This window comes from Oncorhynchus clarkii, chromosome 17 (genome assembly GCF_045791955.1).
Source record: "Oncorhynchus clarkii lewisi isolate Uvic-CL-2024 chromosome 17, UVic_Ocla_1.0, whole genome shotgun sequence".
NCBI classification, from domain to species: Eukaryota; Metazoa; Chordata; class Actinopteri; order Salmoniformes; family Salmonidae; genus Oncorhynchus; species Oncorhynchus clarkii.
In genome coordinates, this window is record NC_092163.1 from 70,328,498 (window position 1) to 70,347,247 (window position 18,750).

The 18,750-nt window shown below is 44.7% G+C and overlaps 1 protein-coding gene across 5 annotated transcripts in view; it reads right to left on the minus strand.

The window, feature by feature from the left end:
• LOC139371340 (sodium-coupled neutral amino acid transporter 3-like) overlaps positions 1 to 18,750 on the minus strand; it is a 64,345-nt gene that overhangs the window by 10,266 nt on the left and 35,329 nt on the right. For all 5 annotated transcript variants that reach the window (XM_071111685.1, XM_071111683.1, XM_071111684.1 and 2 more), the window contains 8 exons: positions 18,517 to 18,632; positions 13,784 to 13,857; positions 13,133 to 13,225; positions 11,921 to 12,002; positions 4,807 to 4,889; positions 3,813 to 3,871; positions 2,248 to 2,430; positions 2,017 to 2,096 (listed from right to left, as the gene is read on the minus strand). In XM_071111685.1, the coding sequence (XP_070967786.1) occupies positions 2,017 to 2,096; positions 2,248 to 2,430; positions 3,813 to 3,871; positions 4,807 to 4,889; positions 11,921 to 12,002; positions 13,133 to 13,225; positions 13,784 to 13,857; positions 18,517 to 18,632 (770 nt within the window). The remainder of the gene's footprint in view (positions 1 to 2,016; positions 2,097 to 2,247; positions 2,431 to 3,812; positions 3,872 to 4,806; positions 4,890 to 11,920; positions 12,003 to 13,132; positions 13,226 to 13,783; positions 13,858 to 18,516; positions 18,633 to 18,750) is intronic.

Here is an 18,750-nt window from a genome sequence, read left to right on the forward strand (position 1 = left end):
CAATGTAAGCCTACATTCCATGAGACTTTTGAAAAAAACACACAGGGCTTGACATGAGTCTGTTTCTCCACTTGTCCTTCAGACAAGGAGGTGACAGAAAATTTTGTTGTGTTTTTTGATGCAAGAAACCCCTTTACAAAATAAAATGCATTATTATTCCCATACCATTATTACAGAGAATCAGACAAACTATTCTACCCTCTGCCTATTGGCTACTTAGCTTATTCAAACCTATCTCAAAACACAACACTGCCCCTTTAAGACAACAAAAAACCTCTTTACCCGACTCCCTCTTCCTAAGATGTCTAGAAATGTACATGTTTTGTGCTCTTGTTGGAAGCAATCACTCCTGCATTGCTGACTACAAATGATCTATAACTGGGCTAAGAACTCACTAACTAGCAAAGGATATGAACAAATGTGAACACATGGCTACATGCAGCTCTCGCTTTCATGTCAAAACAAGCCGTATCTACTCACACTCATGCTGTAAACACAATCCAGTTCAAAGAGAATGGCACAGATCCATATATGGCAATGGTCTGTTTGCATATAGGCCTACTGCAGCGCTGATTGGTTATGCCACACCGTCCACGGTCTGTGTAGAGTAGGGGTTGCGTAGTGGGTGTCAATGCAATAGAATCCTACTCTGATGCTTTATGCCTACAACAAAATCTCTTGCATAGTTAGTTTTGTTTCGGTATGCTGCATTGAAAGTGGCTAATATTGACTTGATTCAATCACAGTTGCTACAGTAAAGGAAAATGTTGTTAGTGTTAACAAGGAAAACTAGAAAGTTGAGTGAAGTTCAATCTCATGCTTCTCTTCATGGGCTGATATTTCTTCTGCTCTCTGCACTGCAGTCTCGGGCTACTGAGCGACAGTCTCGGGCTACTGCACTGCAGTCTCTGGCTACTGAGCGACAGTCTCGGGCTACTGCACTGCAGTCTCGGGCTGTCTGAGGTCCTGAGCGCTCTGAGGCAGATTTTCATCAGGGAACTCTCTGTACTTTGCTCCATTCACCTTTCCTGACTACTCTACCAGTCCCTGTTGCTGAAAACATCCCCACAGCATGATGCTGCCACCACCACGCCTCACAGTAGGAATGGTGCCAAGTTTCCTCCAGATGTGACGCTTGGCATTCAGGCCAAAGAGTTCAATCTTGGTTTCATCAGACCAGAGAATCTTGTTTCTGTCTGGCTACTCTAACATAAAGGCCTGATTGGTGGAGTGCTGCAGAGATGGTTGTCCTTCTGGAAGGTTCTCCCATCTCCACAGAGTAACTCTGGAGCTCTGTCAGAGTGACCATCGGGTTCTTGGTCACCTCCCTGACCAAGGCCCGTCTCCCCCGATTGCTCAGTTTGGCCGGGCAGCCAGCTCTAGGAAGAGTCTTGGTGGTTCCAAACTTCTTCCATTTAAGAATGATGGAGGCCACTGTATTCTTGGGGACCTTCAATGCCGCAGACATTTTTTGGTACCCTTCCCCAGATCTGTGCCTCGACACAATCCTGTCTCGAGCTCTACGGACAATTCCTTCGACCTCTTGGCTTGGTTTTTGCTCTGACATGCTGTGGGACCTAATATAGACAGGTGTGTGCCTTTCAAAATCATGTCCAATCAATTGAATTCACCACAGGTGGACTCCAATCAAGTTCAATGGAAACAAGATGCACCTGAGCTCAATTTCTCATAGCAAAGGTTCTGAATACTTATGTAATTAAGGTATTTCTGTTTTTTATTTTTTATTCATTTGCAAACATTTTTAAAAACCTGTTTTCACTTTGTCATTATGGAATATTGTGTGTAGATTGATGAGGACAAAAAACTATTTCATCCATTTTAGAATAAGGCTGTAATGTAACAAAATGTGGAAAATGTCAAGGGGTCTGAATTTGTTCCAAATGCACCGTATACTATATGCATGTAGGAACCTATGAACAGAGGTTTAGTGCTGACACTAGGGAGGCACCGTGTGGAGACAGATGGAACAAGGTTGGATAAGGTAGGCATACTCACTTGCGGAGCTCAGTGTAGATAGGCAGAACCTCAGGATGGCACACAAAGGCAAAGGCCAGGATGGGGATGGTGTATGCTGTCTGTGAAGGAAACACACAAACACCTAATGAGCTTGACTATGGTCAAAAGTAGTGCATAATATAGGGAATAGGGTGCCATTTGGGAAACAGTCCTAACCCTAGCCCAGGGCTGGTGAAACATTGGCCCTGTGGTCGGTCTGGTCTACTGTACCTGAGAGTTCATGGTGAACATTTTTGCACCACAGTGGGAGTCATCCACCTCGTGCAACAGACCATTATCATGGAGAGCGTGGTTATCAGTGACGTTCAGGTGGATGTCCAGGTGAGAGACCGTGTGATTGGCTGCAGAGAACTCCTCAAACGGACAGGGGATCTGGAACTTCTTATAGATCACCTACAGAGGAAGTACAGACTCAGTGAGCATAGCCTTGCTATTGAGAAAAGCCGCCGTAGGCAGACCTGGCTCTCAAGAGAAGACAGGCCTTGTGCACACTGCCCACAAAATGAGGTGGAAACTGAGCTGCACTTCCTAACCTCCTGCCAAATGTATGACCATATTAGAGACACATATTTCCTTCAGATTACACAGACCCACAATAATTTGAAAACAAATTGATAAACTCCCATATCTATTGGGTGAAATACCACAGTGTGCCATCACAGCAGCATGTTGTGTGACCTGTTGCCACAAGAAAAGGGCAACCAGTGAAGAACCAGTAATTATTTGCACATTTGAAATGCCTTTATTCTTTTGGAACTTTGGTGAGTGTAATGTTTACTGTTCATCTTTTATTGTTTATTTCACTTTTGTTTATCATCTATTTCACTTGCTTTGGCAATGTAAACTTATGTTTCCCATGCCAATAAAGCCCCTTCAATTGAATTTAAATTGAGAGGAGGAGAAGGGGGAAGAGGGAGAGAGAGGAGGAGGAGGAGAAGGGGGAAGAGGGAGAGAGAAAAGAGGAGGAAAAGGGCGGAGGAGAAATAGAGAGGGAGGAGGAGGGATAGAGAAGGAGGAGGGGGAGGGATAGAGGAAGAGCGAGAGGAGGAGAAGGAGGTATAGAGGGGGAGAGAGGAGAATGAGAGGAGGAGGGAAAAGGGGAGAGGAGGGATAGAGGGAGAGAGAGGAGGAGGAGAGATGGGAGAGAGAGAGGAGGATGGATAGAGGGAGAGGGAGGGAGAGAGGGAGAGAGAGAGAAAATAGTGGAGGAGAAGAAGGGATAGAGGGAGCGAGACAGGAGAAGGGGGAGGGAGAGAGGGAGAGGAGAGATAGGAGAGAGAGAAGAGGAGGAGGGAGAGGAGAGATGGGGGGGAGCGAGAGGAGGAGGATGGATAGAGGGAGAGAGGAGGAGGAGGAGGAGGATGGGTAGAGGGAGAGAGAGAGAGAGAGGAGGAGGAGGAGAAGGGATAGAGGGAGAGAGGGGGAGGAGGAGGAAGAGGAGGGGAGGAGAGATAGAGGGACTTGGAATAGGAGGAGGAGAGAGGTAGGATACACATCAAGCAACACAGCAACATGTCTGAGATCAGTGTCATACACACACAGGGAATAGACATGAGTATGAGATATGAAGGAGGGATGAGGGAGGAAGGAGAGGGAGTATTATGGAGCTCAGAAAAGCTATTTCTTATGATTAGATGACTCAGTCTATGAGAGGAAGGGAGAGGAATGAGATGAACGAGGGAGGGAGGAGGCGAGGAAGCAAAGGGAGGAGAGAGGAATGAGAGAAGGGGGAGAGGGAGGAGAGGAGGGAGAGGAGAGTGAAGAAACAAACGTACCGCACTGAGGAAGAAGACCATGCAGCTAAGGGAGAAACCACTGGTATAGCCCAGGTAGCCTGTAGAGCACAAAACAATGACATATTAGAAATAATAGAATAGAATTGTGAGCTGTTTAAGTTTGGTGGTCACACTAGATGTAGGCTACTAATGGTGGAAAGACCACATCCAATTACATGCCTTTAACATGGAAATGAGTACCAGTGACAGGAGGAGATTGCTGCGCTTCATTTCTTAAAATGTAATCAGTGTGCTGCAGGGGCGTGGACCAATCATGATTGCCAGTGCAACACACACATTGTGTTGCACTGTGTGTGTGTGTGTGTGTGTGTGTGTGTGTGTGTGTGTGTGTGTGTGTGTGTGTAACCGCACCACAATGCAGCATCTCATCTGTGTTAGTGTTGACTTGGTCGTCTACGACTCTGTGTTTCTGGGCTCCATAGAGACATAGGAGGCTAATTGGGTCCCTACCGTTTCCACGGCAGAACCAATACCGGGCCAGGAGAGCAGGAGCGGTGTGAGGGTCTGATTGGCTGCTATGTGACCCAGGAGAGTTGACAATGCTGTCAGGACCTCCACACGGCAATAGAAGCCTTAATACACCCTGCGGTATTCCTCCACCTTCACCTCCACCTTGCTTCAGAAAGAGTGTAGCTCTCACATCTAACCACATGTACCTGTTATAACCTAATGTAAAGCTATCTGAGGCTTTCATAAGACCTAGCCCAGCAGGACAGCTGTGCATATGTCCTTATGTAGTGGAGGTGGTTCATTGAACTACACTCTCTTGATGACTAGCCTTGCCTGAGATCCGAAGATTCATGTTAGCTCCCAGAGCCTAATGGCTGGCCTTTAGCTTAGTTAGCTAACACAGTATTCAGTTGTGTGTTGTGGACAACCCAGGTTTATTACGTGGTTAGTGTTACATATGAGCTTGCTGTTATTTTGCGGGAAAACAAAGAGGTTGGAAGGGAGAAGAAGAGGTGCAACTCACCCAGCTGCTTCATCAGGGCCAAAGGAAGGATCACGCTAATGGAGACCATGATCACCAGGTAGTTCCCATTCAGGTACCACAAACTAAGAGCGATATATATATATATATGAATGAGAGAGAGAGAGAGAGAGAGAGAGAGAGAGAGGGGGGCAGCGAGAGAGACAGAGAGAGCGAGAGAGACAGGCAGAGAGAGAGAATGTTAAAATCCCCTTTATTGAGTCAGCACATGAACATTCAACCCTCAGTAATCATGCACCACTGTGCTCATGTAAGAAAAAACAGAGAGTGTTTATAAGGACAAGATCCCCCTCATTGTCAACAGAGCACAACCCCCTCTGAAGGCCCTATGTATGGATGAAAAGCCTGTCCGTACAGTTCTTTCTGGTCTTCTAGATGGCTAGCTTGGCTACTTCTGACAAAAAACAAAACAGACAACCTTCCTAAACGCTTGGCTCTAGGTGCACCAAATTTATATTGGTGTCTATCGCCCCATGTATGATCCCCCATTGGAGTTCAGCTGTCCGTTTGTCAATTGGCAACTTTTGGGGAAGTGCTTGGACCAAACAACTCAGCCCACCTCGTTGACATCACCCCTGCCAAAGTATGTGCATGCATGTTGTGTACATGAGAGAGAGAGAAGGGAGATAACTTACAGTATTAGAGAGGAAATTGCATAACACCACACTAAATGTTCTGATTGATTGATTGAGTCACTGCCAGAGAGTCAGAATATAGTCTGTCTAATAGTTCTGCTCTGGTCTATTATGTAAGAGCCAGGCTAGGTTTACAGTGGAACGCCTGTTGGGCTTATTGGGGAAATATGTCTATTTCTGACTATTGTTTCTGCGTGACATTGCTCTTTCATCTGGCACAGGGGGTCTGAAGCACTCTCTTATATAAGGCTATTGATTTACATGGGTGTTGATAGTTCCAATAAGAGTAGCATATAGGGACCCACCCCACACATACTTTCCACCCAAGCATATTTTCCTTCCACATGGCCTTGGCCTGAGCACCAGTACGAGCTCCCTGCCTCCAGCCAAACACAGGCAAGGACGGTGCTCTCTATATGCTCTATCCTCATCTGGGAGGTCTGCTACATCATAACATACGTGATCCAGACGGATTTGAGGCTTCTAAATAGCCACTAATAATGCATAACGGTCTCCATGTGCACGTCAACAGGCATTGAGATGTGTCACGTTGCATTCTCAGCGCTGAGAATGTTGGACACAGGGTGACCCCATGGTCAGATCACATGGTGGCTTGGGACAGGTTGAGGGCCAGCAACTGTTCACCCCAGTCTGAGAGAACCATTCCTAACATCTAATTGGTTTTTAATAAGTCTCGCCACAACAGTGTCTATGTGAAACACCTCAGGCTTGCTCGGCCATGTCCTGCTGCTGCAGCTGCCCAAGGGAACAAGCTAGTTATATTATCACCATGGGAACAAGCTAGTAACATTAACACCAAGGGAACAGGCTAATAACATTAACACCAAGGGAACAGGCTAATAACATTAACACCAAGGGAACAAGCTAGTTATATTATCACCATGGGAACAAGCTAGTAACATTAACACCAAGGGAACAAGCTAATAACATTAACACCAAGGGAACAGGCTAATAGCATTAACACCAAGGGAACAGGCTAATAGCATTAACACCAAGGGAACAGGCTAATAGCATTAACACCAAGGGAACAGGCTAATAGCATTAACACCAAGGGAACAGGCTAATAACATTAACACCAAGGGAACAGGCTAATAGCATTAACACCAAGGGAACAGGCTAATAACATTAACACCAAGGGAACAGGCTAATAGCATTAACACCAAGGGAACAGGCTAATAACATTAACACCAAGGGAACAAGCTAGTTATATTATCACCATGCGAACAAGCTAGTAACATTAACACCAAGGGAACAGGCTAATAACATTAACACCAAGGGAACAAGCTAGTTATATTATCACCATGGGAACAAGCTAGTAACATTAACACCAAGGGAACAAGCTAATAACATTATCACCATGGGAACAAGCTAATAGCATTAACACCAAGGGAACAGGCTAATAACATTAACACCAAGGGAACAAGCTAGTTATATTATCACCCTGGGAACAAGCTAGTAACATTAACACCAAGGGAACAAGCTAATAACATTAACACCAAGGGAACAGGCTAATAGCATTAACACCAAGGGAACAGGCTAATAACATTAACACCAAGGGAACAGGCTAATAACATTAACACCAAGGGAACAAGCTAGTTATATTATCACCATGGGAACAAGCTAGTAACATTAACACCAAGGGAACAGGCTAATAACATTAACACCAAGGGAACAGGCTAATAGCATTAACACCAAGGGAACAGGCTAATAACATTAACACCAAGGGAACAGGCTAATAGCATTAACACCAAGGGAACAGGCTAATAGCATTAACACCAAGGGAACAGGCTAATAACATTAACACCAAGGGAACAGGCTAATAGCATTAACACCAAGGGAACAGGCTAATAACATTAACACCAAGGGAACAGGCTAATAACATTAACACCAAGGGAACAGACTAATAGCATTAACACCAAGGGAACAGGCTAATAACATTAACACCAAGGGAACAGGCTAATAACATTAACACCAAGGGAACAGGCTAATAACATTAACACCAAGGGAACAAGCTAGTAACATTAACACCAAGGGAACACGCTACTTATATTATCACCATGGGAACAAGCTAGTAACATTAACACCAAGGGAACACGCTACTTATATTATCACCATGGGAACAAGCTTGTAACATTAACACCAAGGAAACAGGCTAGTAACATTAACACCAAGGGAACAAGCTAGTAACATTAACACCAAGGAAACAGGCTAGTAACATTAACACCAAGGGAACAAGCTTGTAACATTAACACCAAGGAAACAAGCCAGTAACATTAACACCAAGGGAACAAGCTAGTAACAATAACACCAAGGGAACAAGCTAGTAACAATAACACCAAGGAAACAAGCTAGTAACATTAACACCAAGGAAACAAGCTAGTAACATTAACATCAAGGGAACAAGCTAAACTAAACGTCCCCTCACTGCTTTTATCTTTGAATGTCAAGGTCCTGAAAAAGGGACGTTTCTTTTTTTAGGTGATGGTCGGATTTGCGTTCATCATAGAAGGAATGAGCGTTACACCGAGGCCTGTACTCTGGAGTGGGATCGATTTGGAGGTGGAGGGTCCGTCATGGTCTGGGGCGGTGTGTCACAGCATCATCGGACTGAGCTTGTTGTCATTGCAGGCAATCTCAACGCTGTGCGTTACAGAGAAGACATCCTCCTCCCTCATGTGGTACCCTTCCTGCAGGCTCACATGACCCACATGACCCTCCACATGACCCTCCTGACATGACCCTCCAGCATGACAATGCCACCAGCCATACTGCTCATTCTGAGTGATTTCCTGCAAGACAGGAATGGCAGTGTTCTGCCATGGCCAGCGAAGAGCAACATCTCACAGCAAAAACTGACAAATCTGGTGCAGTCCATGAAGAGATGCACTGCAGTACTTAATGCAGCTGGTGGCCACACCAGATACTGACTGTTGCTTTAGATTTTGAACCCCCCCCCCTTTGTTCAGGGACACATTATTAAATTTCTGTTAGTCACATGTCTGTGGAACTTGTTCAGTTTATGTCTCAGTTGTTGAATCTTATGTTCATACAAATATTTACACATGTTAAGTTTGCTGAAAATAAACGCAGTTGACAGTGAGAGGACGTTTCTTTTTTTGCTGAGTTTATTTATATAATTGTAAATGTTATGATTATTAATTTGCGTTGTTCCAAATGTCTGAATAAAAATGACAGTTAGTATAGAATGGTGCTGAAGGGAGCCATACAAGCTAGAACCGTCACTGCCTATAGACTACAGCATATTTTCTTCTAAAGCCTGGGTATCAGAGGGTCTCTGGTTAAGCTGCTAAACCTGTTATTCTTAACACTCTCTGTGAGCCAGGCCATACAACAAACAGGGCTGGCCTACGGAATACAGTGTGCGAATGCGCTGCCCTCTGTGTGAGTGTGTGCATGTACAGTGGGGCAAAAAAGTATTTAGTCAGCCACCAATTGTGCAAGTTCTCCCACTTAAAAAGATGAGAAATAAATTCATAAAAAATCCTACAATGTGATTTTCTGGATTTTTTTTCTCATTTTGTCTGTCATAGTTGAAGTGTACCTATGATTAAAATTACAGGCCTCTCATCTTTTTAAGTGGGAGAACTTGCACAATTGGTGGCTGACTAAATACTGTTTTGCCCCACTGTACGTGGGCGCGTCTGCTCTTGTGTGGGGAGGAAGGCTGGAGAAACTTTAGAGAGCCCCTAGGAAGCAGGAAGCACAGGCCATGACCTTTCATGGCATTTTAATCTTTATGATCATGTTTTATTAGAGATCAGGAGGTGGGGGTGGGGGGGTCTTGACCCTGTGTCAATCCCACTTTTGATCCACCTGTCCATCTCCTGCTCTGTCTTTGAGGAAGAGTACCTTACCTTATGTTCTATCCAGCTGCCTATGATTTCGTATATACTGTACTGTACATTCTATCCTATTCCTTCATATGTAGCCCTCTACTATCCTCTTCCTTCAGATGTAGCCCTCTACTATCCTCTTCCTTCATATGTAGCCCTCTACTATCCTCTTCCTTCAGATGTAGCCCTCTACTATCCTCTTCCTTCATATGTAGGCTCTACTATCCTCTTCCTTCATATGTAGCCTCTACTATCCTCTTCCTTCATATGTAGCCCTCTACTATTCTCTTCCTTCATATGTAGCCCTCTACTATCCTCTTCCTTCATATGTAGGCTCTACTATCCTCTTCCTTCAGATGTAGCCCTCTACTATCCTCTTCCTTCATGTAGCCCTCTACTATCCTCTTACTTCATATGTAGCCCTCTACTATCCTCTTCCTTCAGATGTAGCCCTCTACTATCCTCTTCCTTCATATGTAGCCTCTACTATCCTTTTCCTTCATATGTAGCCCTCTACTATCCTCTTCCTTCATATGTAGCCCTCTACTATCCTCTTCCTTCAGATGTAGCCCTCTACTATCCTCTTCCTTCATGTAGCCCTCTACTATCCTCTTCCTTCAGATGTAGCCCTCTACTATCCTCTTCCTTCAGATGTAGCCCTCTACTATCCTCTTCCTTCAGATGTAGCCCCTACAATCCTCTCCCTTCAGATGTAGCCCTCTACTATCCTCTTCCTTCATGTAGCCCCTACAATCCTCTTCCTTCATATGTAGCCTCTACTATCCTCTTCCTTCATGTAGCCCCTACAATCCTCTTCCTTCATATGTAGCCTCTACTATCCTCTTCCTTCATATGTAGCCTCTACTATCCTCTTCCTTCATGTTGCCCTCTACTATCCTCGTCCTTCATGTTGCCCTCTACTATCCTCTTCCTTCATGTTGCCCTCTACTATCCTCGTCCTTCATGTTGCCCTCTACTATCCTCTTCCTTCATATGTAGCCCTCTACTATTCTGTGTGAGAGTGAGTGACAGGCACTTATCCAATCAGACACACTGTATGAATCACTGTAAACCCATTTCTATTTTAATAACCTTGGGCCATAAACAAACCCTTACTCCACAAATGTAAAAGCACCTGAAACCAGAGAATATGATGTACTGACCATGTATGTATAGAGGGAGCTAAAGAAGTATGGGTGTGTGCATGCTGTTGTGTGCATGCTGTTCTGTGTGCGTACTGTTGTGTGTGCATACTTGTTGTGTTTGCGTACTGTTGTGTGTGTGTGTACTGTTGTGTATGCATACTGTTGTGTATGTACTGTTTAAATGTCTGGACATAAAGTTTCCTGTCTATGTGTTTGTGCCTGAGTTGACCTGTCCTTTAGTGTGACCTGAACTGAGGCTGCCCCCCCAGTCCAGACAGCTCTCAGCTGTCACCTGAGAATGTGTGTATGTGTGTTTGCTTGATATGTGTTTGATCCTTCCCCAAATACACACACACACACACACACACACACACACACACACACACACACACGTCACAATCTGACCCTGTCACACCCCTCCTCATCAACAACAAAGGGTGATGACAGGCCTTCAGAGAACTCTAATATCCCCATGGAGAAATACCTGCACTCTCCCAGAAATGAAACGCACACCCATAACAACAGTTCAACACACTACAATCACTTAGCTACAGGACACACAGAAACCCACTGAGACACATGGTCTGAGCATCAGACTAGCTGGATAACAGAGGGCTCTAAGCCAGAGCACAGAGGACGGACGGAGAAGCCGTCTCATCTCACCTCCATTTGTCAGGAGGCCAACACCATTGAGATAAATATGAGTAATTTTCACTGCTCTTCTGGCTGCACTACTGTACATTTCTTTCATGTATTCAACTCCCCCGTGTCAACTACAGCCAGTGTGCTTTGATGCAGGGCTGAGCCCTTTGGCCAGGCTAATAGAGAAGGGAGCTGTGATGTTTCCAAAGCAGCCTGGCTGGCTGGCTGACTGGCTGGGTAGGGCAGGACAGGGCTCAGCTCTCTGCACTCCCTGTCGTGTCCAGTCCAGGGTTTGTTTTTAGATCCAGCCAGAGGGAGAAGCAGTGCAGGAAACCACTTCAGACAGCCAGGGACTGTAGGGGTGCCCAACACACCACTCCCCGCATCAACACCACAACACTTCTGTTTGGAGGCGTTGTCACCACCACATGGGTGGTCGAAGAGACGTGTGCTAGCCATTCCTGACAATCCTCTCTGTTCTGTCTAGCAGACAGCAGGCTCCCACCCCTGCCCCACCTCTCACCTGGAATACGAGGCAATGCCAGGTGAACCAGGGTCCATGCAAAGCTACCAGCTAGAGCTCCACAGGCAGAAAGGGCCTTCATCTGGGCGTTTAGCAGGGAACAACGTTGTGGAACATTCCGATATACTTTATAGAACAAACATGTCTCACTTACATGCAAAATTAGGAATCACATCCACTTTACTCTTGCATTTTCTATGTTCAACATTTGCCTACTGTGGGCCTGGAATGTAGAGACATGTTAGATCTAGTGGACAGACCAAAAATAGTACTCACTCAGCCATGGGGTCTGCCCTACTGAAGGCCTGGATGACCAATGGGAACTCAGACTTGACGATGTACAGGTAGCTGGACATGGCTGTGAGAAGTAGAGACCGACAGAAACTCTGAGTGACACAGTCAGTGACATTTAATCAAGACGTAGCTAACACCTTCACATATGGGTGACTCACTCAGTCACCACATAGAACATTCACCTGTGGAAAGACAGACGTACAGACGTCTAGAAAAGAACAAACTGCACAGTGTGGAAAGAGATTTTCTAAAGGCATGAATTATTAAAATGATTTACAAACATGAAAAGCTATTCAACAGTTCTCAAAGCAAATGAACGTTTTCCCCCATTTCAGAACATATCCTCATCTTCATAATGTGTCCTCATTTCAGCACATTTTTATTTTACTTTATTGAAATTTTATTTAACTAGGCAAGTCAGTTAAGAACTAATTCTTATTTACAATGACGGCCTACACCTGCCAAACCTGGACGACGCTGGGCCAATTGTGCACTGCTCATGTGTTATTAAGTGGTTATTCCCTCATGTGCCCTCACATCCAACTGAATAAGTGACCATGCATTGTCCATGTAATTAATGTTTACATTCTGAATTTTATCAAACTGTTCCTATTCTATTCTTACTCTCTATGTGTAACTCCTCGCCTTGACCTAAAATAACCTGATTCATGATTCTCAGACAGTACTTTGTGTTATGTGTTCTCTGTGTGGTACAAGGAGACACTTCACTTCACTGCTACAGTAAGAAACACAATGGTAACATGGCTGGCTGGTTGGTGCTGGCTGGTGCTGCCTGTGCCTCAGTCAAAGCTAGGGATCCGACCACGCAGGAAGGCAGGCAGCCAACATACTGCCAACGCCAACACACCACCTCGTAACCAAGGCAGCAGCTGTTAGCTAACTGGACAGCTGGCCTGAGCTCCTTAATACACTGCCATATCATATATACACACACACAGAAAGAGAGAGAGACAGTGAGGGCTAGAGCTGTATTACTAGTACTATATAAATATGGAGAATGGGGTGGGGGGCTAATGTGAAGGCCTGAACTCCAAGTGAACAGGAAGACCAAACAGTCTGCCTGCCTGTCTACTGCTGAGCTTTGTGATTCATCATAACACTATAGCCACTACAAATACACACAGATGTGTATTGTTGAGACAAACTAGACCAGTGACCACAGTGTCCTCTCACCTCCGATGTTCTGTAGTGTGATGGCGATACCGGCGGCCATCTTGCCTGTGGTGCCAAAGGCTCTATAGCCTAGTTGTTCATAAGCTCGGATTCCTGGAAGAGGAAGAGGGTTATGCAACATCATCATTACACAGCTTTACAGGGGGACACCCAGGTAGTAAATCAAACCACACTTAGTTATATAGTCCGTGTAGAATCTACAGGTTAATCTACAGAAGTTAATATTCCCATGCCAGGCCTCTATTTCCATACTAGGCCCCTATACCGGAATATAAACGCACAACAATATATAAACATGTGTCAACATCCTTAATGCTGGGCCATTGGGGATCCATTACATTGTAATAGCACATTACTTCCCCAAGCTAATCTATACAAGCTGCAATCAAGACATGCGAATGCTAAAACGGTAATTATGCCAGCCATCACTTTTTCTCCATTTGGCCCTGTCCCTGTGACTGGACACAGCAGCAGCCCAACATATGTAGTACCGTCATCTCCTTGCAATGGTTCAGCAATAGTGTCACACACCCCTACGTCCTGGAGTGTTGCCACTGGATCAAACAATGATGTGTATGTATAACTACAGTACACATAGCTACACAAGCACCATTCAAGCATGAGGTCCACTGAAGACGAGGGTCAGCTTACCCACAATGCCAGAGGATTTGAGCAGCAGGTGAATGGAGTAGGAGGACAGAGCCGCCACAGCAGTCAGAAGAAACCTGGGAGGAGAGATAGAAAGAGTACATGATAAACACATCAATACCTAATTTCAATGCAGTGAAAGGTCTTTAGTTGAGCAAGCTCATTATTGACTGTGGAAGTGAACTCCTTTCTGACAATATGTACTAATACAGTACAAACACACACATTTCTACGACAAGCACTGCACTTAGTGGCTTGACTAGGAGCCAATAGAACAAAATAAATTACAGTTTGAGATTACAATTGTCTGGGTATAATTCCAAAAATAAACATTTAAAGGTTTTACTGAAATACATTAAATTGTATCATGATGGGATTACTAGGATGAACAGTGAAAAAGTACAGCTAGAACACAGCCAACTTTGGCTGGCTAACCACCAACTGTAATGTCCAACTGTAGCCATTTGATCTAAAGGATCAAGTACAGACAGTTAATAAAGGCAAGCGCTTTCTCAGCAGACTCTCAATGTCATGAAAAAGCTAATGCTGTATGATGTTGCCAACAGTCTGAGAAAATCATGTCGGGGGTAAGAACTTAGGAGCTATGTGTGGGGGGGGGTTAATAAAGGACGTAAGTCTGCGTCCAGCCATCCTGGTCTATTGTAATACTCTGAGAAACAGTGTTTCCCACTACTGCTCTTCCCCTTATGCCCCTGTGCCAAAGGGAGCGCAGAGCGGAGTCGCAGTCCGCCTACAGAACACTGACCCCTTCGATCAGCATTCCTGGAGGGTCAGAGGGCGCTCTCGATGCCATCACCTTTCCCAGACCTCAGAGTCTGGCCCCTACAGCCAGATGGAGGCCCCTTGACTACTGACCACAGCAGAGGTGAGATCCTAGCATCTGGCCACAGTCAGCGTGGGCACAGAGGTTAAGCCCTGACATTCCACTGACCACCAAAAGAGCAGGGCCTTGTGTATGTAGGCCTATGTGGCCATTCCTCCATGAGTCACAAAAGCCGGTGAATGAGACCACGGCATCGAGTATGAGCTGCTCAATGGTTGGTTTCCCACTCTGTTGTTACTGCTATGGGAAACGCTGAGTGGTGCTGAGTAAGAAATCATGGAAATTCTGAGTGATGTTGAGTAAGAAATCATGGAAATGCTGAATGATGCTGATTAAGAGATTATGGAAACGCTGAGTGATGCTGAGTAAGAAATCATGGAAACGCTGAGTGGTGCTGATTAAGAGATTATGTAAATGCTGAGTGATGCTGAGTAAGAAATCATGGAAACGCTGAGTGATGCTGATTAAGAAATCATGGAAATGCTGAGTGATGCCGAGTAAGAAATCATGGAAACGCTGAGTGATGCTGATTAAGAGATTATGTAAATGCTGAGTGATGCTGATTAAGATAATATGTAAATGCTGAGTGATGCTGATTAAGAGATTATGTAAATGCTGAGTGATGCTGAGTAAGAAAACCTGGAACCGCTGAGTGATGCTGAGTAAGAAAACCTGGAACCGCTGAGTGATGCTGAGTAAGAAATAATGGAAATGCTGAGTGATGCTGAGTAAGAAATCATGGAAACGTTGAGTGATGCTGATTAAGAAATCATGGAAACGCTGAGTGGTGCTGATTAAGAGATTATGTAAATGCTGAGTGATGCTGAGTAAGAAATCATGGAAACGCTGAGTGATGCTGATTAAGAAATCATGGAAATGCTGAGTGACGCCGAGTAAGAAATCATGGAAACGCTGAGTGATGCTGATTAAGAGATTATGTAAATGCTGAGTGATGCTGATTAAGAGAATATGTAAATGCTGAGTGATGCTGATTAAGAAATAATGGAAATGCTGAGTGATGCTGAGTAAGAAATCATGGAAACGTTGAGTGATGCTGATTAAGAGATTATGTAAATGCTGAGTGATGCTGATTAAGAGATTATGTAAATGCTGAGTGATGCTGAGCAAGAAAACCTGGAAACGCTGAGTGATGCTGAGTAAGAAATCATGGAAATGCTGAGTGATGCTGAGTAAGAAATCATGGAAACGCTGAGTGATGCTGAGTAAGAAATCATGGAAACGCTGAGGGATGCTGATTAAGAGATTATGTAAATGCTGAGTGATGCTGATTAGGAGATTATGTAAATGCTGAGTGATGCTGAGTAAGAGATTATGTAAATGCTGAGTGATGCTGATTAAGAGATTATGTAAATGCTGAGTGATGCTGAGTAAGAAACCCTGGAAACGCTGAGTGACACTAAGAAATCATGGAAATGCTGAGTGATGCGGAGTAAGAAATCCTGGAAATGCTGAGTGATGCTGAGTAAGAAATCATGGAAACGCTGAGTGATGCTGAGTAAGACACCATGGAAATGCTGAGTGATGCTGAGAAAGAAATCCTGGAAACGCTGAGTGATGCTGGACATGCCGCCCCCCCCCCCCCCCCCCCCCCCATCCCACAAAACACGTGTAAATGCTGGACTATAAATTGTTCCATCCTCTATTATACTTATGCTAAAATGTTTATTATACTTTACTGAACCATTTCATTTATCTTCTTATTCTTATATTTTATTTCATATTCTTGTTGCATTGTCGAGAAGGAACCTGCAAGTAAGCATTTCGTTGGATGGTGTATACCAGGTGTATCCCATACATACGACTAAAACTCAAAACTTGAGTAAGGCATCATGGAAACGCTAAGTGATGCATCATGGAAGATCATGACATATCACTCCTGCAAGGCGAATGGGACTGGTTTCAGGGCTCCCCCCCCCACGTCCCCTGAGGACTGCTAAGGTGTATGGCATTCCCAAGGGACGTGGCGGGGAGCCCTGAAACGGCTCCCATGTGCTGAGGAGGCAGATAACTTATATTTGGGTCTCCTAGTTCTTTTGAGAAATGGGGGTTTTCTATCTTGAGTTACAGTAGGTTACCATTGAGACACAAAGAAGGTTCTGCGTCGGTCACACCAACAATGCCACAAATCTACAATATAGTTGTTCAATATAAAATAGTCAGTTTTTCCATGGGAAAAGAAAGGACTTGGACCAATGACTTGAAATGTAATCACATTTTGTTTGCTACAGGAATCGAGACTTACTTTTACCAGAAGACATGCCTAAGAGTCCAAAGTCGGTAATACTATACTTGGATGGGAAGAAACATCCTTGGGTCAGAATACAGACAAACAAATCCATGTGAATTGATTCCTGCTTCTAACAAATACATCTATCTGAAGCTGTTGAACAATAACCTGAAGTCACACAGCCAGAGAAATGCCTCTGTTAATGGGATTTCTTTCATAAAAGCTGCATTAGAGACTTAAACAATAGGTTTTCTTTGCCGCAATCTCACTACAATCTCACTACAATCTCACTACAATCTCACTACAATCTCACTACAATCTCACTACAATCTCACTACAATCTCACTACAATCTCACTACAATCTCACTACAACAATTCCTAGTAGGTTCATAAAGAAGAAAGCCTTCATGAAGACAGCTTAGTTACTTGGTAACATTTATTTTCAGGTCCAAGGGTTTCTTCATTCACCAAAGCTTCTCAAAGGTGACCTTGATTGACATTAGTCTTTGTGGAAAAGCACAAGTTCAGCATGAGCACCATGTCATTGGGACAAAATTTGCAACAAAGATGATAACAATCACCATGGCGATGGTGATGATGCGTCAGGTGACCGTGAGCTCTAAGGAAGGGTTCTGCTGTTGATCCATCTTTAGAGGAGAAACTCTTTAGAATCTATAGAATAGGTTGTGTTCCCATGCAGAGTTGTGACTGAAGTCCTGCTCCCTGCAGCTAAACAAACCAACACAGCGTCACATGAATGGAGGGGGGGAGTGGGGACTGGAAGGCGGGGCTATTCTGGGCTGTAGCCTTTCTAGGGTCTGCTTGTGTTCACAGGGGCGGGAACAAGAGTTGGAGCAATGGGGGAGGATGGGAGGGAGAGGATAGTGTGGACCACCTCACCACAGACCCCCCAGCTCCACCCTGGCCCCTTCTCACCCCATCCTGGCCCAGCATCCCTCTTGAAGCAGGCAGGCTAGGCCTCTGGGCAGAGAGCATTTCTGATCGTCTCAGCTCCCTCCTGCAAGCGAAGATTGTGGCTATTTTCAACTCCCACTCCAGCCCTTTCCACTGTGTGGTATCTATGTGCAGCCTAAAGGCTATCACTGGGACTGGGGAGTACGTTCTCCACAGGCTCACTGCTTAGGCAAAGGGAGATCACACCACAACAAGCTGGCAGAGGCAGTGCGACTAGCAACAGACCAATGGCTAATGTGTGACTCCTACTGTGTCGGTGCTCAGTGTGTCACTTGCGGTTTCAGGGTTTTATGAGGTGAGGAATGAAGAAACACTAAGCCACCTGGGGAAAGGAGAGACTAGGAGACAGTTAAGAAGCAAGGGGCAGGACTAGACATTACATTTACATTACATTTACATTATATTTTGGCTCATTTAACAGCAGTGGAGGCTGGTGGGAGGAGCAATAGGAGGACGGGCTCATTATAATGGATGGAATGAAATTAATGGAACAGAGCCAAACATGTGGTTTATATATGTTTGATGTGTTTAATATCGTTCCATTTCTTCCATTCCAGCCATTACAATGAGCTGTTCATCCTTTAGCTCCTACTAACAGCCTCCACTGTTTAACAGACACTCTTATTCAGAGCGACTCACAGTACAGTATCGCTGACGGTTTGACTTACAGGAAGAGCAGGATGCCAGTGTTGGCCATGGCATAAGCCAGTCCCAGAATTCCACTGCCCATGATAGCATTCCCCAGGTTGAACACAGACATGCCGAAAGACGTCTTTCCCTCAAACTGATCAAAACAAATATAACAATCTCAGATTCAGTTCATTCAATACTGAGGTAAAGCAGAAAATGGCTGCTGTTCTTACATTTAGAAGCTCATACTTTTTGTCAAGTGCAATGTGACA